General features: G+C 40.2%; 1 protein-coding gene across 1 annotated transcript in view; it reads right to left on the bottom strand.

Annotated features, from left to right (window-relative positions):
* Window positions 1-17,537, bottom strand: part of MRTFA (myocardin related transcription factor A) — a gene marked incomplete at its 5' end in the record, with an annotated part of 49,574 nt that extends 32,037 nt beyond the window's left edge. Inside the window, one exon of the mRNA XM_082488263.1 lies at window positions 17,411-17,537. Coding sequence (XP_082344389.1) covers window positions 17,411-17,537 — 127 coding nt within the window. The remainder of the gene's footprint in view (window positions 1-17,410) is intronic.
* Window positions 17,538-24,643: the final 7,106 nt, after the last annotated feature.

Genomic DNA, 24,643 nt, shown 5'->3' with positions numbered 1-24,643 from the left:
CCTATTTATTTTAGACTAATAGACCATATACATTACCTGTATGAAATACAATTATATATTTTTTCTAATGTAAATCTCTTGAATAGTCATAATTTCCACATTTAGATTATAACATCATTTTCCCTTTAAACTACATAATCAAAGCAACGTTCTAGAGATTGGTCTTACAGTCAAAGACAACTTCCATACAAAAGGGACCTTACAAAACTGAAGAAAAAAATCACATGCATGTGTGCACACACACGCACGCACACACATCAATTCAGGACAACCTGAATGAACATCAATAGATACTGAATCCAGCCTGCAATCAAGTCCAAGCCCCTAAGTATACTCAACATAAAATATTATAGAATGAATGACATGGCATCTTCCCTGTTTTCATTTCAATTTCTCTGTCAATCTTATATTCAATGTATAGTCCACATAGAACAGGCCCACACAAATGCAGTGGAACCACCAGACAGCAAAACTACTCCTTGTACAGTCCAACTATACAATCTCATTATAACGTTTATGCCTCCTTTCTTAAGGACTTTTCTTGTCCAATACATTCAATTTCATACATTATATCCAAATTTATACTGTACACTCCCTAAAGCAGGGATCAAAAAATGTAAGGAGAAGATGCCTCGTCATCTACTTACACACATTATCACATTTTACCTGTTTCTTTCAATCTCCTATTCGCAGTTTGCATTTGACTAAGACACATCTTCCAGTAAGGCATCTGGTCTTCATATGAAGTTAACAAGAGATCCATCTCTTCCTTGATTGCACAGCGGCTAATCACCGCCATTTAAATGCACACTTAAATTTTCATTTGGATTTGTCTAGCTTCCACTTCCCTTGGCTCCTGATGTACCTTTCTTTGAAAGGTTTATGACAGTGAGAATATGTTTCCTCCCTGTGCAGGTACTTCTGTACACAGTGTGCAACCAAGTTACCTCTTCTCTTTCTTAAGCCAAATTAGGATTTCTTAATATATGCACCCTGAGCAGGAAACTACTTCCTTTAGTACAGGGGAGGGAAAGAGAGAGGGAGGCTGTACAGAGCGCCATGCTAATTCTGTGTGGGATCAGCCAAGAGCCAGAGCAAGGAGGAGGGAATGCAGAGGGGAAGGAACAGGCCCTTCATTTGGCCATGAAACTGCAAAGAGGAGTGGTAATGCCAGACTCTTCCTCCCACCCAGCACACGATCGCGCTTCTACTTTTGTGCTAGTATGAGGGCTAATACATTAAATCTCTCATCGTGTGGCATTATTTCCCCTAGTGAGCAATTTCAGGGACTCATTTCCATACCCTAATTTAGCACATCTCACTAAATGTATACAGGCAAGGCACAGACCTATAGCATCAGGTCCATCTCCCCAGCTTTAAGTGCAGATAATCTCATTATTACTCATGTCTTCCCACTTACACATCTAGCAATGTACGTTACTGCTTTTTGTCACTTTACTATTTATTTGCTAGTACTGTCTACTTTCCCTCCCACTTCCAGCTACACCTACTATTTACCTTTCACCTCCTGGAGTCAGGGATTTTAAGTGAAAAACTCTCCCACGCAGGTGTGGCTGGCAGTTTTTGCTCCTTGGTGCCCTCACCTGTATTTATGCACATTTTGCCCAGTTGTCTCAGTTTGCCTAAATGATCCAAACCATTTTTTTAATGTCATTATTTATGCCTCCACTGATCTTTGTGCCATCCACACCATTACCATCTTGCATTTGTTTCCAGACCGCCAGGCTGATCCTAACTAGAAACGCTTTTCTGCTGTCTTTGATTAGTCAGTTCTTAATCAACTTAAACGGTACTTCATTTAATTCAAAGATACATTTTAAAACCAAAATACACCACACTACTAAGTTAAAGACCTTATAAAAGTCTATTACACCCCGACAAAACCCGTAGCAACAAAATTTCACGTGTCCAAACAACAAAATCTCATTTGAGCAGACCTGTTTTCACAAATTGAAAAGTTGGATAGCATGATTATACTGCTATTCTTATACCATCTAAATCCTCTATCAAATTTTCCATAGTTTTTTCCTGGAACTGATACCAGATTAGCCACTCTTTACTCACTTACCCTTTTTCAGTAGTGATGCAAAATGTTACTGGTCTTTCATTCTTCTGAAGTCTCCCTGTTGTTCCCAGATTTATTAGAAATCAGTCTCAGACAGACAGCCAGAGACTTCATCAAGTGACTTAAAATTCCCTTACTGACTTCAACTTCCCTTATGAATTTTCTAAATATATCTTATTTCTATATCAGTTACCATCTACTAACCTTTTTCTCTACCCATTATATGCACCTTTTATTTTTAAACAGTACGTCCCTTCACAGCAAGAAACTAGCAACTGTCAAGAGGACTAAACTGCAGAATAGGAAAAAAGGTCATTTTCAGGATACTTTTAATAGGCACTAAGCAATTCCTGGGATTTATGAATGTATATAGATACATATTAAGCACAAGTTATAATCAGCATATAATGCACTTTTTTCCCAATGCAGCTTATTTTTGTGGCAGGGAGGAGGGCAAAAAAGATTACTTCAGTTCACTCCTGAATTCATTTTGGCTTAAATAAGTACTCGGAGTTCCCAATACCATTTCATATATTTAGGAGATCACCTGTTTACGTGTGCAAGTGTGTGAATCCTATATATAGATTAACAGATGTCCCAAGAGCCAATCCAAGGCTGTTGTACATGGAGCTCAGCCAAAGTTCTAGAATGACCAGAGAAATTCAAAGTTACTCAAAGACAGATTGGAGTGTAAGTTTTTAAATCACAAACCAACAATCTTCTGTTTCCTTTATCCCTCTAAATTAATCTTTAAATTAATTTTCAAATTAGAAATAAATTGGGTCATATAAAAGGAGATATATCTCTGCTGGCTAGAAAATAAGTTCCATAATGCTACCCTTCTACCCACCTCTCTCATTCAACTTGTGTCACAGTCTATGCAACATTTTGCGGGTTTTGTATGCTTGTCTGATTTTCCCACCCAAAAATGGGCATAATTTATTTCACAAATATGAAAAATTCTGAAATATGAACTTTGAACAAGGTTTTTATATCTCTAATGAACTGTTCCAGGAATTAGTAAAACATTCCAGAGAAGTCTGGGAGCTGGCATAGACGACTGCTGCCAGCAGTTTATGAGGAGGGGTAGAGAAGAATTGTGGGGGGCGGGGTGTACTAAGAGACAAGTAACATTGCAATACAGCTACTATCAACAGAGTTACACTGTTAGTGAAATACAGCAAGTCATGATTACTTTTTGTTGCCTTAACAGGGAACCCACATGCATATTCCAAGACCAGAGCTTACTCCTGCCTACTCATGGCAGGTACCAGCTCAGAGCAGTATATGCCTAATATGCAGAGACTACACCCATATGGACACTTTCAGGACACTTAGAACTCTAGTTATGGTACAAGGGGTGCATTAGTAGTAAGCAGAAACAAGAACAAATATTTACGATGAGCTGAAGTGTTTTTTGTAGCTCATCATCTAAATCTGCAACAGCATGCCTGCCCTTACACATACATACCTGAAAGCTCTTCGATTTCAAACCACACTTTGTGTTTAACAGCGTGACTAGAACTATTACAGAAACTAGACTGCACCCTCTGCATCTCAGCATCTCAAGAGAAAAAAAAAAAATCTTATCTTAGAGACTATTTCACATACCAGGACAAGTTCATAACAACAAATTAAAAAAATATTCTGCATTTCCTGTTGTTTTGAGAACTAGTGAAGAGAAGCACACAGCTCTGAACTGCAGCTTGTGGTGCGTCCCTATGCCTTTTTGTGTTGAATACAGACTTACTGCCAAAGAGACTCTGGGTTCACATTTCTACAAATCCTTTTCTTCCAAGAAATCCCAAGTGATACTCAAGGTCGCGCAAGCAAGGTAATGATTAAGCACAGCCATATGGTGGATTACAACAGACAGCATGAGCAGTAGCACAGAACAGGAAGGGAGGAAGGCTGCTATAGCCAAACAACACCCTATAGAGGGGCTCAGGGAGGCAGAACTCCCCAGAATTCAGGCTAGGATACCCGTGCAAAAAGGGAGAGTGGAAGATATAAATCGCATATTAACTAGATAGCTGTATGCTCACAGATGTGATTCATTGATTTTGTAAATTCAGTGAAAGCAGTCTGCCTGATAGAAAAATTCATCCTTGCAACCCAATCAATAAGCCATGCGATTAGAAAGAGAAACTACCAAAGAAAAGTGAAATTAGCCTAACTTCATTATCTAAGCTGAGGAAAGTGCAAGCGTAAGTAAAAGCAGTAAAAAGCAAACTATGCACTTTAATGCTCATAAGGGTTCATGGTCATGTATTTGTATGCCGTTCAGCACCTCCACACAGCCTGTTTGAAAGCCGTGTGCTACAGCATCCGCTTAACTCACAAGAAAGCATTAATACTGCACAAGCTGGGATGGAAACCTGCCAGTTAATTCATCAACTCCTCTACCTTTCAGTAGCGATGAGATTTTTTTAGGAGAATTTTCACTGGCCTAGCACTGAGTAGGTCTGACTGGGTTTACTTTGTGAGGGTCAGAGAACACGGCCTAAGGAAACATGGCACTAGGCCACCATTTGCAGCCCACACATATATTTCAACTTTTCAGTACAATCTGTATAACACTGTTAAGACTAAACCACCAGCCTATATGCAACCAACTTAATTATAATATGCAACCAACTTGTGCAACCATAAAATACAACTTTGATGACACGGGATATTTTCTGAACAAAATCATCACAGCTGTCTGTGCAACACTGGGGCCTCTAACTTAAATACCACAGTGCCATGTAACTACTGCTGTGAAGGGTGAAGCCACCTTTCCATTTACCACTCGGCCAGCAACAGCCATTCTAATCACATTGAGAAGAGAACTTTTTTTCCTAGGTTCTGATTAAATAGTCAGATTTGACCAGTAGCCAATGCCAAATTCAGCTTTGGAACATGCAGCGCATCAGCCATTGTTTTCAGTGAAGGTTATATCCTACATTTATGACTGAATTCAGTCCCTTGGAGATGTAGTGAGAAAACCTTTCTCTCACACCGAAAGTGGCCTCTGAGCATTTTTCAGCTGTGCCTTCTCACAAAACAAATGTTGACTTGCATTAGCCCTTTCATGCTTCAAGGGGAAGCCAGATTAGATTTGGTTCATACATCAGCAAGAGCAGCATCTGCTAAACTCCAGTTGCAACACATTTCTGTACAGAAGCAGCAAAGTGTGGTTAGTATTACCAAATTTTTTGTAATGGCCACAAGAAGCTATAAGAAAGATTCAGCTATGATAGTTTGTGATCAATGAGTGAGTATACAGTGGTCAAAATGAATTTTGAAAATAACTCAAATTGCTGAGGTGGATGACTTTTTTTTTTCCCCTCAGAGCTGCGTTTTTCTGGTGCTGTTGACACCACCACCACACATACACACACCATCACACAGAATGTACTAGAATGGAGGTTACCAACAAAGAAAAGCCAACTTTTCGGGCCTTTTTTAAAGGCAATTTTCTGAGCCTAACAGCACTTTAATCCACTAACTGCTGATGGGGAATACCCGCTGGCTTTCCATTTAGGCAGACTATGCAGTTAACAGAGACGCATTTAAGTGAAGCAGACTGTAAATGACACCCAAACTGCAGGGATTATATGACAGTTTGCTACTCTGGGAAGGGGATGCCAAAAATTCACATTGCTCTGTGGGGTGAAGGAGAAGCAGCAGGTACACCGTTGATCCTCACAATTTGCAAGCATCCACTGTTATTAGGAATAGCAGCCATACAATTCTATTCATCTCGATGCATTTTAAAGAATAGCTTGGAGCAAGCCTGTGCACAGGACAGTTAAGCAGAAGTTTATTTCTTTACCATTTGAGACTATCTTACATTCCACTACCTCTTTTCTCTACTGCAGCAACAACGCCTGCTATTAAAATGCGAGCAGTTTCCTCATCTCTTCCTTAGCAACCATACTACAGAGAAAATGGAGTTTGGGAGGGTAAATAATAGAAAGAGAATTTGTTTTGGTCTCTTAAACTGTTACAAGAACCTTTCACACTAGAGGCAATAGCCACTTATTTATATTCATGCTGTGGTCCTCTCTTTGTAAGAAGTAGGATTGTGATCACTCTCCCTACACCCAAAGAGGAGGTCTGTGAAGGAGATCCTGAACAGGAAACAAAACCAGGATCAGGAGCGGTTCCCTATCATGGGTCATATCAATGATGAAAATGGGTTTCTTAGCAGCACCGCAGAAATCAGCACATTCTGCCACAATAAGCTTAGACGGACAGGTGTCTCATATCAGTTTGGGGAACACTGATAAAACTCCTTACCCAGCTGTGCTTGTCAGAGACGATAGTAGGCACAAAGCCAAACAGGAGGTTCAACCAAGAAAGCCATACAGCTGCGTCCAAGGCAGATCTAATATAGAGGACTTGAATTTTTTTTCACAACCACCTTTTCTTTCTTATCCTCTTAGTAAGCTTTTGAGAGCACTGAAAGTTTGTGCAGGTGAGAACAGGAGTACAATTCTGCCTGATGTAGACTTAAAACCTCTATCAAGAGATTCTTAAAAAAAAGAACAGATCCTTCACCTCCAAAGCAACAACTTTCAAGATATTTCACAGTAGATGTGCTAGTAATAATCCAAGGATGTAATGTGGGTCACATAACACCAGGGTTGTTTTTTTTACATCCAGCACTTCCAAAAGCCTTCAGGCTCTCAAATGCCCAGAAGCTTTTAAAAGCAGCAGCAAAGTACAGAAAAAGGAGCAACCGGTCATTTAAGAACACAAAAAGAGGAGGAAGAGAGAAAATGAACTGACTCTCACCCTCAGGACAAGAGCTTCTTTCTTGATAAAATCACACTCTTCAAAGCTTCTACAGCTCACAATGTTCTTGGGTCATATAAAATCATTGACATGACATGCAGCTTACACGTGACTGCTGACATAATAGATGCATTGTCTATATGACCATGTTCCAGAAGACTAGTTTTGGCTACTAGAAACAAAAAAACAGGTACAGGGCAATAGTCCCTTTTTGTTGGGAGGATGCTGTTGGAAGAGAAATATGAAATAGGAATAATTTAAAAAAAAGGTTTTCAAAGGATTATGAAATACTTGCATGTATGATCTTTTAATGAGTCAATGTTATGAGGCATTAAATAGCTCTCTTAGTGGAGACAAACAAATACAGATTCTTTGATATGGTTAATTTAGCAGAATCAAAGATCTCAACCTACAGAAGAAACTGGTCCCCAAAGAATATGGAATCAGAAGCAAATACACAATCAAAAGCAAAAGGATCTGTTTCATTCCTCACATATTGCCACACGGTAGCTGGCTTACACTGTGCGCACACAACAAGAAGCTACCTCAGCAGGTAATTTTTGAGGCTTTGTATCAACTTTGATACAATGTGAAAATCAAAGTAATGTTAATTAAAAACTGTATTTAGAAGATAAAGCCACAATTTACAGCAATTTTAGTTTTGTTTGGACATAGAATTACAAGACAAACAAAAGCAGGAGCGTGGTCCAAGGATCACGACATAATATGATCTAATTCCCAGACGGGACAGAATAGTTACTCCTGTCGGTGGTTCCCAAAGGCTCGTGTCAGCATTGGTGTTCTGGGGTGGTAAAATGTGCAGGCAGAAAAGGATGAACAAGTTCATAGTCTTCGAAGTTTAGAATCTCAGTCCTCAATACTGCACACAATTGAACGTGTTTATTTCATGGGTGCTACTCATGTATATGACTCTAAATACATGCAAACTTGATTATTACTACAAAAGCTGTGCTGAATTTTGCAGGGTTCTTCTTATGTTTGTTTAAAATAAAGACGAGCAGTTGCTGTGCATTTTCCAGCATTTCCCTTTACGTTTTTCCTTCATGATTTAACTCCTGCTATTTCCATTAAACATTAGGGGGGTTTAATGCCATTTTAATCATTGCTACTTTTTAATGCAATGCCAGCTTTGCCTTCTTTAATACTAAAATATTAAAATCAGATAAATGTATTACTGTTAGTACGTAAGTCTTTCTATTGAACACGTAGAAGCCTACTCTTATAAAATCTTGGTACACCTAATAGTCCATTTCAGCACTCACTGAAACTGTTAAAATAGAATAGGCCTTTAAGAAATTAACCTGAAATACACGTGAACTGGTATATTTAGTAAGATATGCAAAACGTAAAGATGTGCAACAAGCTGGACAACAGGAAAAGTTGGTTTGCTTTCTGTGCAGGGTACAGATTCTTATAAAATAATTTCATCCCAGTAATACTGGTTAGGTGAAAACTAAGGGTGTGAATAACTAGGCACATATCCATATCTATGGAATCTGGCTACCATGCATGATTCAACAAGATGACCTGTAACAAAATACCTAGGTGGAAAGGTCTACCTAAAATTGACACACCAGTATCATAAGACAGTAAATATTATCTGTAATTAGTGCTTGTTGATGCCATCTATATATCCATTGTTACTATCTATAGCTGGAAGAGAAGCCTGGAGGGGGGAAAAACCAGAGAGAATTTCCCAACTCCCTGTGTAAACTTGAGTCACAGTCTATACTGATTTATATGTTTCCATGAAGAAGGAGGAACTAACATTGCCCTTAACCACCTTGGCAAAGAAGACCCTAGAAAGAAATACTCCCAGATAATTTAATATGATATGGCAGGTGGGGAGTAATGAAGGAAAAAGGAGGAATGGGTAGATATATCCTGACAATCAGATCTACAGCTGTCTACTAATGTGACACTACAAAAGGCAAGGTACACAAGGGGAAAAAACATGTCTGAACCCTTTTAATTTTTTTTCATGTAAAGATAGAGGTATCTCCACCTATAAGAAGAAAGAGCTCCAACCTTCTTTTTTTTTCCTTAAAGATAAGACATGAGAGTTGTTCATATTTTTCTGAAAAATTATACAGAAGAAAAAACAAAAAATACGTTTGGAGATACATCAGAATCTGAACAATTTTTCATTTTATTTAAAACTCTGGGTTCAAGGGATGATAGATTTTTGCATGCAGAAAAAAATCAAGTCTTGAGACAGTGCCAAGACACATTCATAAAACACATGATTGATTAGACATGTTTATAATACTAAAATTGATGAGGAAATCCTTCCATGCCTCTTTCAGCAATGAGAGACATAGTCTCTCGTTTTTCCTTCATAGCTCATCTCCCATACTGCAATTTCTGCTACAGCACAGCACAGCACTCCAGTGTACTAACAGCCTCTAAGATCACAGTCAAAAACTTCCTCAAACATTTCTCAGAGACTGTGGTGTTAACCCAATGATTCAGCCTTCCTTCTGCCACAGGGCACCCTCTACAGATAGAAGTTAAAAGCTCCCTTTACAGAAATCTAATGGTCAAGATACCACAGAACTTCCGTGGCAACTTCCTGCGCCACCTCGACATATGAGCTGTGTTTTGGGGTTTTCCACTTAAACGTGGAATAATTCTGTATCTCCAAGACCATTTCAGATTCTTAACCGCCTAAAGATGTTCGGTTTAGTGAAACCAAATGCAAATAAGAGCAAATGTGTTTTTCCATGAGTGGTAGAAAAAAGGACTTTGCAGTATGCAAATTTAAATACAAAACCACCAGTTCTTTAGACAAAGTAATTAACCACTTATATAGGGAACTTGGAAAGCCAGCCATTATAATTTTAAATTAGCTAGCTTGAGCATCTCTCAGCTTCAGTTGGTTGATTGTGCTGACAGTTATTTCATGGGACATGGAACAAAAGTGGGTTTGCCCAACATGCATATTACATGCAAAATAAAGACTCAGAGCATTCCCTATCTGGTTAGCATTCCTGCCACCAGCTTTTGTCCAAGCCCCAGCATCATCTCTTAGCAAGAATTTCAGGTGGATGCTACAAGGAATTACCGTATTTCTTTAATCCATGGTAGTGAGAAACATCTTCACTGTTTCCTCAAAGACTGCAAAGAACACATGCCACAATCATGGCATCTGAGGTTCAAATAAAGATCCTGGCCTTTGTACTGCAACAGTCTGACAACTTCTTTACAGTTTAAGTACAAATTCTCTTATAATTCTGTTTCTACTTGTAAAAAAGTTACAAGATTCAGCCATAGCCATCATATCCCTCTACATCAGAAATCAGTTCCTTCACAGCAGCTGATCCCCAGAATTTGCATTACACAAAAAGCACACCAAATTCCCTCAAACTCTTTAAACTGTGATCATGCAACATCTATCTACTACTTTTTACTTCCTTTCTCTTTGGATATTTACTTTCTTTCAAAACTCTGGATTACAGATCTCCAGGACCGACTTCCTTCTTTTTTTTCCACGAGAGAAGATCCACAGCTTCAAAACTAAATCTGGCTATGAGGCTTAATGTGGTTCTGAAGTGCTATCATATCTATAAATATCTAAATAATATAATTCTGTGTAACAGTCTGCAAACTAAAAAAACCCAGCAGTCCAGAATGGCCTGCATGACCACTGACTTCAGACTGGTGGACAAATTCTGCAGATGTTTAAAATGTTACTGCTGGCTCAGTCCTCTACTGAAGGGCACAGAGGAGACTGCCAGCAGCAGCAGATACTCCCACACTCATTACACACAGTGGAAGATTCTCTCCAACTGCTAATAGAGGTGGACTTTCACTAATAAACTGAACAAAAGCAAGCGAAGGACGGACACATTTCCTTTCTGTTGCTCCCTCCAGCAAAGAAGCAGGGGAGATAGCTCCGTGGTGACAGTGTTTGCAACCGCTGTAGTTAGACTCACAGTCACGTCAGTCCTGAAGACACAATCCTCCTTCTAAACTGCCTGCAGTCAATGTGACAGCTATTATTAGCAGCAGTAAAACAGTCCCAGTGAAGCTCAAAGGTACTACTAGTTTAGCATCAACTTCAAAAATGTCATCTTCCACTCCTGAAAAAGGGGAATTTGACATTGGAGCATGGAAAAGGGTGTGAGCTGCAAGCAGGCTTAGATGGACTTTCACACCTAAGTATAACAAAGAAAGAGGCCTGAAACCTTAGGAAAGTGAAAGTGAAGAAAAAGAGCATCACAAAGAGCATTCACCGAAATAAGAAAGAAAACCCACAACTGTTTGCAGCAACAGGTTACATGCTGCTTGTAATACCAACCAAATTACACAAAGGGAGTTTGTACATCCTGGCCTCCAGCACTGCTGTGAAATTTGCAGAAACGAGTAACCAAAGAACAGAGTTACTGCCACATTCAGTTCCTACAAAAAACACAGTTAGAGTCCACATGCATTTAATACTAGAGAAACAAGTCGCACCATGAAGCTGGGGAAGGTCTACACAGAGAAAGTCAAAAGTGGATCTCTTCCTTCTGTTGGCCAGAGGGCATCACTCAGTTCCCCCCAACAATCCAGCTGGGCAGCCCAATGATTGTGCCCTGACAAGTGTTTCAGTGAGGAAGGTCACCAAAAAGATGTTAAATGTGTCAGCTGGTAGGGTGCAGCAGAGATGATACAGGAAATACCCTGAGAATGGTGACAGGACCTCAGACTCCAGTCTGTGCTTCAGCTCCATGAGCTGCCTCTGGAGATGGAAACCACAAAATGAGGTTTTTATAAGCATGGCTGCAACAGATTACTCCTGTCCCTACCATGGAGAAAAATTCATTATGGACACTTCTGTTGAAAACTTTCGAATATCTATTTTTAAAAAAAATGATTTTCTTTACAGCTGCTTACTTCTGAAAGACTGTATTAAAATGTGACTGTCTAGAAAGCCTGGATTTCACCAATTTTCACTGTTGATTCTGTAAAGAATCCATGTCCCAAAGCAATATACCTTCTTCCTTATTAATGAGCTTCTTACACATTTCTTGTTAGCTTCACCAGGCTTAGTCTAACTTTAGATGGCAGAACTGCAGACTAGAAAGTTCAAATCTCTGTTTTCTTGGAAGAATGCTTACTATATTATATACACAATAACCTTTGACAGTAGGTCACCTGCACAGTTCTTCTACCCATCTCATTGAACACCAGGAAAAATCCTGAATACACTGATAAGCAAAAAAAACATTTTGTAGTTCTTATTAGTAATCACCATATTGCAATGTACTTCAGCTACTGCAGGTCTGCTCTTAGTTTGGAGAGATACCAGGTTAGTAAATTTTACATACCACCAGGGAAAAACATTGTATCTACTTCCACTAGCCCAAGGAAAAGAAAGAAAACCATGAGTTCTGCTTCATATTAATGCCATTCAGCAGATTATGCATCCACTTACAGGCCTCCTGCAAGAAAAAGGAACAAAATTTGCCCCATGGCTCACTGCACATTTTTGTTTGATAAACCTAAGCTATGTCAGGAGCCATATCCCGTTTTCTACCATAGGCTGCAGAGGTTCTTGCCAAGAAATGTGGTCCTTTAACATTTTGGATCGAAATTTATTGATGCAGCAGGTGACAAGATCAGTAACTCAATGCTCAGAAAAGACTGGATAGATGGGAGTTGAGGCACGAAAGGAAAGACCTAAGCAGGCACTTAATTTTGGTATAGATATTCGTTAAGTTGTTGATCACACTCGCAGATGTGACAGAATGCTGAAAAATCTGAGGTGACTAGCGACAGATCTTATAGGTGATAAAAGTACCGAGATAAGATTTATACAGGCAGCCTGACATGGATCCAAAAACACAAGCAGAAACCAGGACTGTCACTGGAGAGTCACAGTGACATCTGTCTGGCAAGGACTTTTAACAAGCATATTAACTGCAGAAGTTGTTTCTGGATGCAAAGGAGCAATGTGAGCTTAAGTATCATGGTTCTGTTTTCAAAAAAACATCTGCTTTTCAATACCTCCCAGGAAGTCTAAGCATCAGTCATTTGCTGTTTAAGTATATAAACAGATATTTTCTATAAAAAATAAACAACAAATAATTATCAAATAATGAATAATTTGAAAGCCACACAATTTTTTTTCAAGCTTTATTAACGTGTTTCCCAGTTGCTGGGATTATCAATACCCCAGCATCACTGCCATTGAACATGAAGCCCAGTTTAACTGTGAAGAAAATTAAGTTGATAGGGCAGGAAAGTACTTAGAGCAAATTTACTTGGTATCATTACTAGTTCAAAGCATTGTCTGCATAAATGCTACTGACAGCTGCACTCATTGCACCACACCCAGTTTCTATTCTTTTTGTTTTCTGCCTGTGTTGAGTCCTTACATCTCTTTGCTCTTGCAGGTCTGAGTCTACAACTCTCCTTTTAGTACTCTGTGCTAAAGAAAGTATTATGGTAGCCATTTTTTGACAAATGAAGTAGATCACAGTGTGGTAAACAAGCTAGCCTCTGTTCCTCTCCTCCTCCTCCTCCTATTCCCAGCATGAAAATAGCTAAGGCTAAAGCAACAGCTGGGGATCATTACACTGACAGGAATAGTTCAGTAAACTCCAAGAGGGGAAAACATGTCATATCCAAAAAAACCAAAAACACATTAGGGCAGCAGGACCGAAAAAATATGTGAATTCAACTCCAGGGATAATGCTGGCCCTCCTTCCACTGATAACGACTGACTTATAAAAACCCTGGCCATTCAGTGTTAACCCTTTCCCTAAGCTTCCCACTCGTGTTATAAACTTAACAAATACCCTGAAACACCTCTAAGTCTTCACAGTCAAATGAGGCACACGGAATTATTCAAAAATAAATTTAAATTTTCATCTGACTGCCAGCTTTGAGCCACCTCACATTAATATACCATTATCTTACCTTCACTGCACCTCTCACCTTTCAAGCATAATCACAGTCACTGTGCTACCCATTCACAAAAAGTGGTTGCAGCAGACTACAGGGAGTCTAACTACATACATTTGATGTGCCTCTGGATTTGCCATAAGAAATGACAGCAGGTTATCTCCCCATATATTCAACACATTTTCTAAGTTTTTTCTGTGTCAGAGCACTATTTGCATAAATAATTCTGAATTGTGGGATGTATCTGGCCATAATTCAGAGATGCGCCTGTTGCATATTGTGACTGATTTCTGATGTTCCTTACCCATGCGTTTGCATGAGCCATTGCTTTCACATCTCCCACAGCATCTCCAGGTCCACTCTGAACTAGGAAAATGGAGATCAACCTTTACAGAAAAATGTCACCCTGCATTCCTGTGAGATGCCTCAGATGCATTGGCTGCCCTCTTGCTGGGGATCTCCTTGGTGTTGATAGCTTCCAAGTCTACACGTGCAGGTTCTTCTGCCCTCTACTGGAATGAGGTACAGCCACTGACCAGCTTTACCTTCAAGTGCCAGGAGATGTTATGACAATAAGGTCTAGATCACTCCTGAAGAAAGCCATATGTTAACAAGTACTTGCATGACTCCTGATCTCTTCAAAGTACTGAACAGATATTAATAGTTTAATCAAAGGCTAAGCTAACTCAAATTACCTCACATTTGCTGTGGACCAAGAATGTGCACACAGTTACCGCAGATCAGATGGCATGCAGAAACTTGTTCGTGTGTCTGGGCTCTGAGACACAAATCTTGGAAAAAGACAGGTGAGTTTCACTGTCAGCTCCCGAGTCCCACTGAACATTTTTGAAGGGAGGACTTGCCATAAAAAGTATTTAGTTTAAGAGCAACGAATGAAAGACATTGCACAGAAGTGGAAAAGTTGGGATTGACTTTTGGAAGTACTTAATTCTAAGCCAGACTCACATGAATGCTAACCGGTTTTTGAGTAGCTTTCTAAAATTTTCTAAAGCTTGCAATTCCCTCTTCATATCTTTCATGAGGGGCTACCGTACTGTTGCATTAACTAGTCTAGGAACTTCAAACTGGGCTCTGGTATTTGAAAACTAAATCATTCCAAGGCATTCTTGAATAGAAAACATGTTTATGGATTCCCAAATTCTAGGAATTTTACAAATAACTTCCCCAACATATACTTTGAAAAATACAAGCATATGTTCTTTGACTTCCCCATGTCAAATCCATTTCTGTGTGGAAAGGATCAGCAGTTCCCAAACTTCAATGTCAAGTCCCAATTCAAAAAAATAAATAAATCAGATTTAGGAGACCATCTGTTTTCCAGAGGCAAGGAAACAAGATGAAGTCTATTCCAGATAGCCGCTTCTCATGAGATTCATTAAGAGAACAGGTATAAGCATTGTCAGTATAATACAGACACCTCTCATTTGCCCAGCTTTATGAAGAGAACAAAGCAGACTGGCATCCATTCATCTGTGTGTGGTAAAGACTGAGGAAGAAAAATGCATGAATTTTCTGTCCTGGGTGATAACAAAACTAAGCTGTCCCATTTTTAGGGGACCAAAACTGAGGTACAACAGTCGTTATAGTTTCAGCTCAATGCTAATTCTGGACTCCCAGAGCTTCAATAAGGGTTTACATGTGAGTGCATCTGCTTCTCCACTGCCTGTACGATTTGGTTCTGCAAAATACAGTGCAGGCTACAGCATAAATACAACAGGCATCCCAACACTGCAGGTGACTTGAATGGAGCAGCAACAAAGCTAAAGGGTTATTCCTTTCTCTTCTGACACAAAAGAAGTTGGAAGCATCTATTTCTCTTCCCTACCCTTCCTGTTTGGTAGCTGGTAGAAAGTAGCTTTCCTCATCACATATGATATTTGAGTATCGTGAATTAGATATGGGGTAGGCTGATGATATTGCTAGATTTCGCAGAGTCAACAGAGCTTTTTCAATAATCAGAATTACGCAAGAATTCAATTACCTTAATTCACTTCAACTTGAGAGCAGCAAACATTTTTATATTGATTAAAGTACTACGGAATTGCATTTTCCTCATTCTACATGTTATCCTACTGTAGAGCTTGTGATATTTAGTGACTGGATGAAAGATGTATCCTGGCACATCCAAATGCAGAGTGCTCACCTTCTGTAAAAATCAACACCTTGCAAATACCAGACAGCTGCAAGTTCTAGCTTTTTTTATTTTGGTTTGGTTTTTTGCTCCGAAGATTGATGTGCTGCAGTTCTTTGCCTCCAGAGCAGACAAAGTAATCTGGGAATATTGCCTATACTAATGGATTTATGACTCCCAAACTTGAATTTGAGGACTGTGACTTCAGTTTTCTTTTTGTTCTCCATATTTGTTTGACAAAGAGTATTCCAATGAAAACAAGCAACAGAAATGGTAATATTTTTAAAACCTAATAACAAGATAACTCTTGATATCTGTTAAAGAGGCTTGGTAAGGGGAGTGACAGTAGGAAGTAGAAACTTAACAGTTTGGTTTGGCAGACTCAGGAGGCCTAGAGCTGTGTGTGAGAGAAAAAGCCTCTAAATGCAACTGCTAAAATCGTCTTCCACACACTGGCCATCTTTCCACAACAAACATGGCCTTATGCTAGCTGGATTTTTGTCCTCAACTCCTACCACCCTTTCCTTTACTTTTGTGTCCAAAATGTCACTGAAAATAATTTTCTGCTCCTCTCAGATCACATTACTTGCTCTCAAAATCAGTCATCACCTTATTTCTGAGGCCACTGTGCTCAAGATCTTTGTTCACTCCTGCAAGTTCCTATTACAATTTCACCTGCAGCCAGATGGTATTTCTGATAAAACACAAATCTTGGTATGTTTGCCACTGGCATTTTGTTATGTTCTGCCATTCTTCCCTGTAATCTTTTCCTGGTTCCTGTTTGTTGCTATTTATTATGCTGCACACTATGAATGGAACACTGCCTCCTTTCATCTTCTCAGTCTTTTCTCAATCCCTGCAGATCTTCTTGTTTCCTCGCAGATATCACTCCCTGAAATTTGACCTCCACCTGTCTACATAACCTTTCAGAATTGTCAACCCCCCCTAAAAAATCAGATATATTTGCAGGAGAATACCGTTATCTAAACCAGAATCACATTTAGATATACAGACCCCACTCCTTCCACACTCTCCAAACAGCAACATACTGAAACTTAAAATGTGATACTTTATCTCTTTCAAAGCAGAGTTGCCACTCCAGAACAAGCCTTTACACCTTTAATAAAACAGCCTTAAAACATTGCTCACAAGAGCCCCATAGAGAAAAATTTAAACTCTGAAATTAAAACTTCCAAATGCAAGTGAAATTGTCCCAAGGTCCAGGAGCTGCAAGTCACTACATACAGAGCTCCAACCTTGTCCTGTGACATGCTTATGAGTGCCCTCAGGGACAACAGGTCACAGGAGTCAGTGGGAAACACAAAATCTGGACTACTGCCCAGAAAAGAAAAAGCAGGCAGATTCAATATGCAAGAGGAAAAAAAAAAAAAAGAAAAAAAAAAGAAAGGAAGGAAAAAAACCCCAACCCACAAACCAATTATACAGTGCCTACAACAAAGAAAGCAGAGCCTGCTAACCTTCTCGTAAGCTGTAGTATGAATCCTGATATGTGCTTGAACAGCTCTTCCCTTGCTTTGACACAGTCTCTGCAAGCGGCACAATCCCAACATAGGCAGGCTGGAGTGTCTTGGCTTTATCCAACATATTAGAGGAAATCCCTGGACCTGAAGGCAGATTCTGTAACAGAGGAGGCGTCCCAGGCTAGTGGAAGGGGTGCTTAATCCTCACAAGAGACCCAACTGCAGTCCCTCTCTACCAGGTTTCAGTCACTGCACCAAAGTGGGACAGTGGAAAAAAAATTAGTTTACTGCTAGATTCCAAGGCTGTGCTTGCATAGGAAGAGAGGTACTCGAGGCACAGAGAAATCCTGACAGCCAACATCTAAAGATTAAAATCAGCAAGGCTCTTGGCAAAACTTTTCTTCCCACTATCTCAAAGCTCAGACAGAAACTTCAGTGTTTCAGCAAGCAGCTATAAGCATTCAGGATCCCAGTAGGCAGAGCAGTGCTTATCAACAGATGCGTGGACTTCTCCGTGGGGCCACTTGCAGTAACAGCAACCTCATTCACCCAAAATAGTGAACAGTTGGTTTCTCTACTCACACTACAGACACCTGCCAGACAGGCAATATCATGTGATTGAGCACTACCCTCTCTCCCCCTGCCACCTCCCGACTGTAAGCATACCCTGCACACAGCTAGGAGAACACCACCACTCTGAGTGCAGAAGCCACACTGCCTTTTGTCCCCTCCTGTTTAAACTATTAGAAATGGAATTTTAGTTGTGGGAAAGTTAAACTGATAATTCAGCAAACACAGTTCTTACATGCATTTACTCTGAGACCACTTATCAGTAACAGCAGGCTACTTCTGTACAAGCACACATTCTTGTCTCTTCTTCCTTTAAATCCTTTCTCCCAGCCTAGTAGAAACACCTACCTGAAGATAATTAGCAGCCCCAAATCAATGACTCTCTACTGCATGCACTAAAACTTCAGAATCTGTGCTTGTATGGAAGCAGTCATCTCACCTGGAGCTTATTTAATGTGCGTCATGAACAGATGCCATATGATTGACTAACTTTGGTTATACGTACTACCCAGTATGGTACTGCAATTGGAAGTGGCCAGGGAAAAGCACGCTCCATCTGAGCAACAGCCAGGAGGTACTCTTACCAGTACAGATCATGGCTTTGTTGGTTTGTAATCTCACTAAGCATGCATCATAAAAGGTGCAATGAAGTCTGAGGAAAAAAATAAAAATAAAAAGAGTTGCCCAATGAATACACATACCTGAAAAAAAGTATTCTGGTATTTTTCCAGGGGAAAAAAAAAAAAAAAAAGATGAATAGCAATTGGTGTCATCCTGTCATCCTACAAGCCTGAAACAAAGACAGCCACATAGACATTACAAAAATAAGAAGGTGAATACTCTAAACACTATTGGAACAGTGTCCGTTGCATATTCTGCTCCCCCAAGACAAAAATTTCTCATCTCTAATTAGTTTGAGAGGTATCCATGCCATTTGATAAAGCAAGGCAGGAATAACAACCACAGGGAAAAAGTCTCTAATAATGAAGCTAATATCTCTAGAAAAGTGGTGTTCAACCAAATTTAAAAAGCATGACTAACTCTGCCATAAGCTGCATGAGAGGAACAAAACAATCTATCATATTTTTAAGTTACAAACTGAAAACTAATATACACAATTTCACATTTACTAAATAGTGATGCAAGATGGCATCAGTAACATTTCTGACTGCCCTGAACAGTACTCTCCTTACTTTGAAATGTTCAGCCTTCACTCAGAAAAGAATCAAACTCTAAAGCTTCTGTGGGTAACAAAAATACCTCTGGTGATAATATAAAGCTCTGCAATCACATTATTCCTAAATTACCGATGTATACAGAACACAAACTCTCATCTTAAATTTAGGATTTGTAAAAGTCAGGTAAAGGGTTCAGTTTCACAATGAACTTTGGCCAATAAGGTCAAATTACTGCATAAATAGATGAGTCTGCTTTTACGTGAGCATAAGCAGTTGTGACACTGCAGAGAGCTGCCTCAGGAAGCTGACCTGGCAGACCACAAGAGTGCTAAAGCCAGGACGAAGGAGGGGAGAAAGAAACACACCGTCCAGACCTCTCCTCTCAGCAGCAACACACAACGGCACATTGAATCAGGCCTGACACTCTGTGCAGATGAGTCCCATAATTACTGTAATAACTAAAGAACAACTATCCGTGCCAGACTGAGTCCTACTTCTTCTGGCAAGCAATACACCATCTGGATGGTTGAAATGACAAGATTCAGCTACACAGGTCAAAGACTGCTATTACTTTGCCAACCAGGACCTCTGAGCTAGCAGCTCACTAGTGTAGGAGACCTGGGAAATGAGAGCTGGTTGCTCTATCCAGCTGACTCACCAAGACCCAAGTATTGCCAAAACAGCCCTAAGATGTTGCTTGAGTTCTGATGAAGAAAACTTTAAGAACTGAAAAAACAGAGGCACTGAACAGCTGAAATACATGAAATATATTAGCAGTTTTGGCAGTCTGATGATATAACCAATCCTCTGCTGTTATAATTGACAACTCCAACTTGATGGACATTTGATCCTCCTAATGTATTATTGCAGAGCTGCAGACATGTATACAGATATACCTTTCTTCCTATGTGAACAGCTTGGAAAGAAAACCACCTGATTGGCTCAATGGTAGGTAGATAAATCTTTTCTTTGCTGAGCAAGATATTCTAAAATTTTGTCTACAGCATCAAATTTATCCTACAGAGCTATTTAGTGCTCTGAAAGAAGGAGCAATTATCCAAAACAGAAAAAGATGGGCCAGAATATTCCAAAAAGGACTCGGAGAATGCCCTACATGCTGTAAGATGACAAACTCCAAGGGGCCCACGTTGGAGGGTATCTTCAACACACAAGCAAGCACTTGTGGAGTACCTCTTTGCAAAATAGGGATCCTGATAGAAGAGTAAAGACCAAGAGCAACCTGTCTTGTATGAAACACTGACACTACTGCCAGATGTTTACAAGCATCAAAAAGTTAAACAAAAGTTTAATTTGTTTCATTGGATCCTGATGTACTGGTAAGAGATCTGAAAGTCTGATCAATGATCACATGGACAGAAATGTCAATGCACTGTAAGAACAAGTAAGGCCTGATGAGTAACTTGGACAGTTACTTTGGAAATCAGCAGAGTAGAAGAGAAGGTCCGTTTCACGGCAGAGGTAGGATTTCCAACAACAGTTTCAGTTGCTTGACCACTCCAGAAAAGTAGGATCAACCCACACCAACTCAGGTCCAACATTCAGTGTTATGCACAACCATTACCCTGGAATTTGCAGGAGTGCTGTTGATAAAGGTCATCTTTCTGCCAACAGGACCTAGGTATTTGCCACAGATTTCTGGTTTGGAAAACACCAGGCCAAATTTTCAGAATCTGTCCATGACACACCTATTGAGCCTTACATCCTTTGACTCTCAAGTGTGAAATAAGACACAAACAGTGAGAATGTATTCTTCCTCAAGATGCTGCATTAACATTGTAACCCTCACATAGAAATAAAAAGTAACATCAGGTGCACATATGGCTTGCACAGATATTGCTGCTAGTTCTGAGGCCTGGTGGGCAGAGAATGCAATACTTGTATTTGAATGCCAGTTATCATTACTTACTATTTTGAACAAATTCATTAACTTTCTCTTCTTTTATTTTTCTATTCTCAAAAGCCGAGACAGCATATAAGCAGCAGCTTTTTCAAATTCCTATTCTGTGCTAGAAGCGAAATCAGAAGAGTGAACCACTCTCAAGCTAAATTCTAATCCTGCCACAGATTACATTTGACATTTAAATTCCAGGAGCACACCAAATTTTGCCTGTGCAAAGTTAGTATCAGACCTGTACGGTTCTAGAGCTTAAAGCTTGCTACCACCAAAAGGATCTCTCCCAGTTCACCTTCTCTTGTCCTTCTCCCAGCTACGCATGCTCTCAGCCTCCTTAAAACCAGTTCTGACATTCATCTGGTATCTTAGTGACCCGATTCAGTGTACTATACAGCATTACCAACAGGTGGGATGAGCATCAGAGCTCGTGGCTGGTGAACACAGCTGGGAAGAGAAAGAGAGAGAGAGACTACACCAATCTTGACAAAGGCTAAGCTTTGGATCAGCTTAACCGTAACACAAAACTGCATCCTTAGATTTATCTCCAAAAATGAATGCACTCTTTAAATTCAAATTCATGAGCAGATAGAAAATTTGCTGACAACCCATTCACACCAACTTAAAATGTGATATTTTTTCTCCCTTTCACCTCCAGTCCTCCCTGCAGCAGGTTCTTAGTTTTCCCTCCCCCAGCAATAACATTCTCAGACAACACAATGCCTGTAAGGATCTGCATTACACACAATTTAGTGATGTACTAACAATGTACTGCTAAAAACTAGCAAACAGCTGCAATATATGCACACTCAAGCAACATGAGAAAGACCAAAGTCAAGGTCTAAGCCAGATGAACCCCTTAGAAAGAAGTATAAGCCCACTATAATTGAAGATCTGTCTCTGATATTTCTAGCAAGCAGACAAAAGCTAGAAAAGTAATAGAAAGCTGCACCTACATCACTGTAAAGCTTTGATGTCTTACAACTCTATTCATTTTATACTTCAAACTGAATACAGACTTCACATTGACACTTGTGTCGCTTACTTTTTCTCAACTAAGGATCACATTCATGTAATGTGAGTTTGCTTTGGATGTTCCCAGGATCCTGCCTCCCACCAACAGTGACCTTCAGGAAGAGGTAGAAACACCAAGCTAGGAGCACTGTACATTCTTGCTTCTCCAGTTCTCAGGAAGAGCCTGAAGTTTACACACCCTGATCTTTTCAACTAGCTGGTGACAGCTAGTGCTGTCAGTTAGCATTCAGAAAACTCCTAGACGTGACAGGTAGCCCAAGGTAACCACCATGCAGATGTAAAAGAAGGCAACAGCAGCAGGCATGCCTGGGAACCTGGACCTTTGCCGTAGCTTTTGAGTGGCTCTTCAGTCCCCCAACCCACCCTGGGATATACCACCACCCCCACTTTTGGCAAGTTGGCTGTCATTGAGCTGTAAATACTGTGAGTTGAAAGCATAAAAATAGCTGCTGCACAGGCTGGAAAACCTATCAGATGATGTCAAGGCATGTTTTGAGCCCTCCCCTCCCCCCCCCCCACTTCCTTTCCTATGTCACTTTCTCATTACCTCACTGTCTCTAATTCTGAAAGTGCTTCTCTGTGCATCTTTCAGCTGCCAAAGTGAACTTTACACAGCAGCTAGAGCCAAATCAACCCCCCAGCACATATATAAACTCTGCCACCCACCCCATTCCTTGGGATTCAGCCAAGATGTCCGTTTGCCTTCCCCTGAAAACACACACATGAAATCCGTGATCCCTATCTGTAATGCAGGAGCAAGAATCAGTGCAGCCTAAGGAATGCAACGCTGATCTGCATTTGATTAACTCCGTAGATAAGCAGTTTCCAACCAGCAAGGCAAGTCAACATTGTAAGTGAGGTGAGGAGAGACAGCAGCAGCGATGCCCCATCCCCCTCTCAGCCCTGCCCCTCTCCCAGGCTCTGCAGACCTGAGGAGGAAGGAGAGGCAGAAGAAGGAAGCCAAAACTTTTGCTTTTCCCACTCCTCCCCTCCCCAAACCAAGAACTCACTTGGTCAGTGCTGCTGACCAAAAGTAATCTGCAAAGAGACTGCAGCAATAGTGCTGCAAGGGCAGAAAAGAGGGGAAGGAGAGAGAGGAAGGGAAGCAGAGACGTTGGTTCACTTATGGTCCATGCTCTCCTCTTTCCACCCTCTCTCCAGGGCCTGTTGTACTGAGGATGCCAGAGGGTGATGAAGAGAAGGAAACGGTTCAGAAATCTACCCTACTCTAGCACCTATCAAAACAAAAGCATTAGGCAGCACATGCTCCTAATCTTACTACATAGGAGTGGTACACTCAGAACATGTTGTCTACACAGCCAAAGTGGTGCGAGTTGGTTAAATTAACAACTTTTTTCTTTTTAATTGGATTTTCTTTTGAAAATGACTGGCAACAATTCTGTCAATGTCGTCTTCTATAAAACTGCAGATACACTCCTTGACTACAAAATGGTGTTGCCTATGTAGAGATTTCTATCCAAGAGAAGAAATGCAACTAGTAGGTGGGTTTCTCTGGCTAACGTAGTGGAAGAACTTTGTTGACAACAGAAAATTTCCCAGTAAAGGGCAGGGGGCAAGCGGAGGGATTAAGAGAAAGAAGTTTTATAGCTAGTTCCCAAACAACTGCAGTCCACTGTGCATATGACCCTAACAAAAACAAGCAAGTAAATTAAAAATACACATCCAAATACATTTTGTTATTTTTACCATTTTGGTTGATAAATTCTGGTTAGATGCAAACACTGTCGCATACCTTTTTATAGTTCAAAGTTACTAGCCCTTCTTCAAGTTACCACCCCTTGCTGAGCCCCCAGAACTAGTTGTATGAATGCTCTCACTCTGTTCCAGTGCAAAGTTAGAAAGATTAGCTCAAATTACCTTTGCTAAGCCAAACAGCTTCACAGTGAGAGCTCACACATCAAGTACGGCATCTCAAATGGGGCGGGGGGGGGGGGGGGGGGTACCTCCAGTGGAGGGCCTTAACTTCAAGCTGCTCCAGCTGAAACCACAACGGAATTCCCATATATTCTTTTAGTTCAGTTATAAACCGCCTTGGTCTAAAATAATTACTTCAGAACACAGGAAGTTAGAGTAATAGTTCCCTGTTCTTCCCTAGGAGCAATAGTTTACCTGTTATAAAAGAGACAAAGGTTTCAAGCCAGAAACAGTCACCAAAGATTCAACAGTTACATTTGTTCTTAACAGCCTTCCCACCTACAGTTGGGTCTACTAATTCACCTGCATGCAGCCCAAATAACTTTAACCTCTCCAGGAGTAGGCAATGTGCTCACACACATGCAGATATGCATTTCCGCACTACCATGACCGCGCATAGGCAGGAACATCCAGAGATTGCAGGAAGACTGACATGTGAATAAGTATATACTGTGCCCTGTGAAGAACACTGAGCACAAGAGACCAGACTTTTCAAAACATTTCCTCTTGCAGATATTCCAGGCATCAATTTGAACCACTATGAACAAGTGAAAACAGAAAAAAAAAAAAATTGTTTTGCTCTCAAGAGAAGAAAAAAAA

This window comes from Vanellus vanellus (assembly GCF_965231255.1).
Source record: "Vanellus vanellus genome assembly, chromosome: 1".
Taxonomy (NCBI): Eukaryota; Metazoa; Chordata; class Aves; order Charadriiformes; family Charadriidae; genus Vanellus; species Vanellus vanellus.
Note: the sequence above shows the minus strand (reverse complement) of the source record. Positions and strands in the feature narration are given on the sequence as shown.